At 37.0% G+C, this 2,500-nt stretch overlaps 1 protein-coding gene across 3 annotated transcripts in view; it reads right to left on the reverse strand.

Annotated features, from left to right (window-relative positions):
• The window catches only part of acap3a (ArfGAP with coiled-coil, ankyrin repeat and PH domains 3a), an 88,964-nt gene that overhangs the window by 24,741 nt on the left and 61,723 nt on the right, over positions 1 to 2,500 (reverse strand). For all 3 annotated transcript variants that reach the window (XM_067371154.1, XM_067371153.1, XM_067371155.1), the window contains one exon: positions 1,241 to 1,252. In XM_067371154.1, the coding sequence (XP_067227255.1) occupies positions 1,241 to 1,252 (12 nt within the window). The remainder of the gene's footprint in view (positions 1 to 1,240; positions 1,253 to 2,500) is intronic.

Raw genomic sequence — 2,500 nt, forward strand, 5'->3', positions numbered from 1 at the left:
AGCAACCACTAATAACACCCTAGCAACCACTAAAAACACCCTAGCAACCACTTAACAATAACCCAGAAAGAGACTTTAGGGTGGGCTCTTTTGACATGAACAGTAAGTAAGCAACTAGCAACCACTCAGAACAGCCTAGCAACCACTTAATCCATAAAGAGACTTTGGGGTGGGGTCTTTTGACTTGGACCAGTAAGCAACCACTGAGAACGCCCTAGCAACCACCTAGCAACCACTAAAAACACCCTAGCAACCACTTAACAATAACCCAGAAAGAGTCTTTAGGGTGGGCTCTTTTGATTTGAACTTATCAACCACTCAGAACAGCCCAGCAAACATTTAATCCAGAAAAAGACTTTAGGGAGGACTTTTTTGACTTGGTTTTTGCTACAAATAAAACAAATGTGTTCAACAATGCACTGAAAACTGCATTTTACCAAAAATGGTTGCCTAGGCTAATGGAAAAGATGTTTTCAAATCACACCTGCTTGTAGATCTGATTCTATTAATTTCTGTGGTTCCTGTGGGGAGGGTTTAACTGATGTCCACAGATAGTTTCGTAATGAGAGAGAGAGAGAGAGACACTTCATAATGCATTTCAAACAAACAGTTTCGTAAGAACTACCAGATGGTTTGTGACAGACAAGAAGATATGAGCTTGGACAATTACTCAGAAACAGAACAGGCATCTGTGGTTTAAAAATAACAACATTATGGAATTATGGGCAAATTTCTCCTTAAAGTGGCTCTGAGGCCATATGTTCCTCACTGATGCCGTAAGCCCAATACTGTCACCATGGTTTTTGGGTAATTGCTATGATGGAGTGTGAGTGTTTCCTGAATGAACGCTGAAGATCAATCGCATCCAAAGCAACTCCAGAAAGCATCTCTTAAACAATATACAAAGAAATACATCTGATCTTCTCATCAACCACAACAAGAAGCTGAAAAATTCAATACATAGAGGGACAAACAGCTATTGAATAATTGCAGTGCTGAGTGGGGGATGATGGGACAGCCATCAGCCGTTACATAAGCCAGATTTCGTTTGTAGGGCATATCAATCGGTCTCACTGAACTCTAATTATATCATCAGTTACACAACACAGGATTTGGGTTAGAATTATGTGCAAAATTATACTTTCCCCCCATAAAATCCATCTGGAAATTTCAGAGTGCTCCCATCTTGAAAGTCACTTTTATAAGCCATATTTGTAGGACTTAAGAGTAAAACACTCACCTGTAACAGTGTCTAAATCAGGATGAAGACAGTCCCAGAGCAGAAGATGGAAGAAAACAGAATAAAAATGAAGATTAGAAATAATTCTAATAATTCTACATGTTGTACAAACACACAGTTATGCATTTCTTCACTTCCAACATTTCTCCGCCATCACAAAGTGCACACACATCAGGGTCGGAAATTAAAGTGGGCTCGGGGCAAAAATGCCCCCAAAATTAATAAAAATGCTACCAAAAACCAAGTTCTTGTTTTTATATATAAGCAATATCACATGAGCAAAAGTGCTGTTTTCCTGAATATCAGCATGTTTGCAAATGCGATATTGATTTTATACAAATCAATAAACAATAAAGTTAATAGGCTATTAGGTAACTTGCTTTTTAGACACAATATTGTCAGTTTTTTCTCTATTTTGCCAACAAAATCAGTACAGCCATTGTGCATCTCCAAGCAACACAGTTTCAGTTTCATTACTGAATGAGTCTGCGTTTTTCAACTAATCAGTTTAATGAATCTTAATCTTAATTTGTGTTCTGAAGATGAACGAAGGTCTTATGGGTGTGGAACGACATGAGGGTGAATAATTAATGACAGCAGATATTTGAAAATTATTACAAATATCTGTTTAGCATCTAAGTCTGAGTTTAAGTATCTGTGGGACTCATGATACTGGAGCAAATATAACGTAGATATCCGTCTGTGTATATTTTTCACAGAAAAGTGATGAACTAGGTGTCAGAAGTTGTCAGAAAACACAAGCAGAGCTGTCAGAGTTCTTGCTGAGAATCTTCTAAAGGAACTTCAGCAAGGTCTATTTTCTGTTCGCCCAAAATATACCCACTTCCTGTCTGCTCAACATCATTAATAACTGGAACATATGAGGACCTTTTCTACTCCTGCCAGAAAAACAAAGTACAAACACTAAAGGAGAAAGTATCCATAAAAATGTCTTTAAATAACTCAGGGCTTTATTTAACAACATGAAAAAACCTTAAAAATCAACATTCTTCCTTTTAATGTTTTGAAAATGAAGAGAAAACATGAAAAAGAAGAGGTTAGGAAGACGATGCTGGCAAGACGTGAGGAGCACTGTAGCTTTTATCTTTATTTTTTCTTCAAATTGAACCTAGTTTTGCAATCAAAATTTTTTGTGCAACGAAAAGGAATTAGGAGTCTTTACTATGTTGACTAGTCCAATTAAAGCATAAAAAATCCTCCAGTTTGAAGTATGCTGAACACTTACTTTCTTCAGAGGAT

Source organism: Chanodichthys erythropterus, chromosome 20 (assembly GCF_024489055.1).
Source record: "Chanodichthys erythropterus isolate Z2021 chromosome 20, ASM2448905v1, whole genome shotgun sequence".
Lineage (NCBI taxonomy): Eukaryota > Metazoa > Chordata > Actinopteri > Cypriniformes > Xenocyprididae > Chanodichthys > Chanodichthys erythropterus.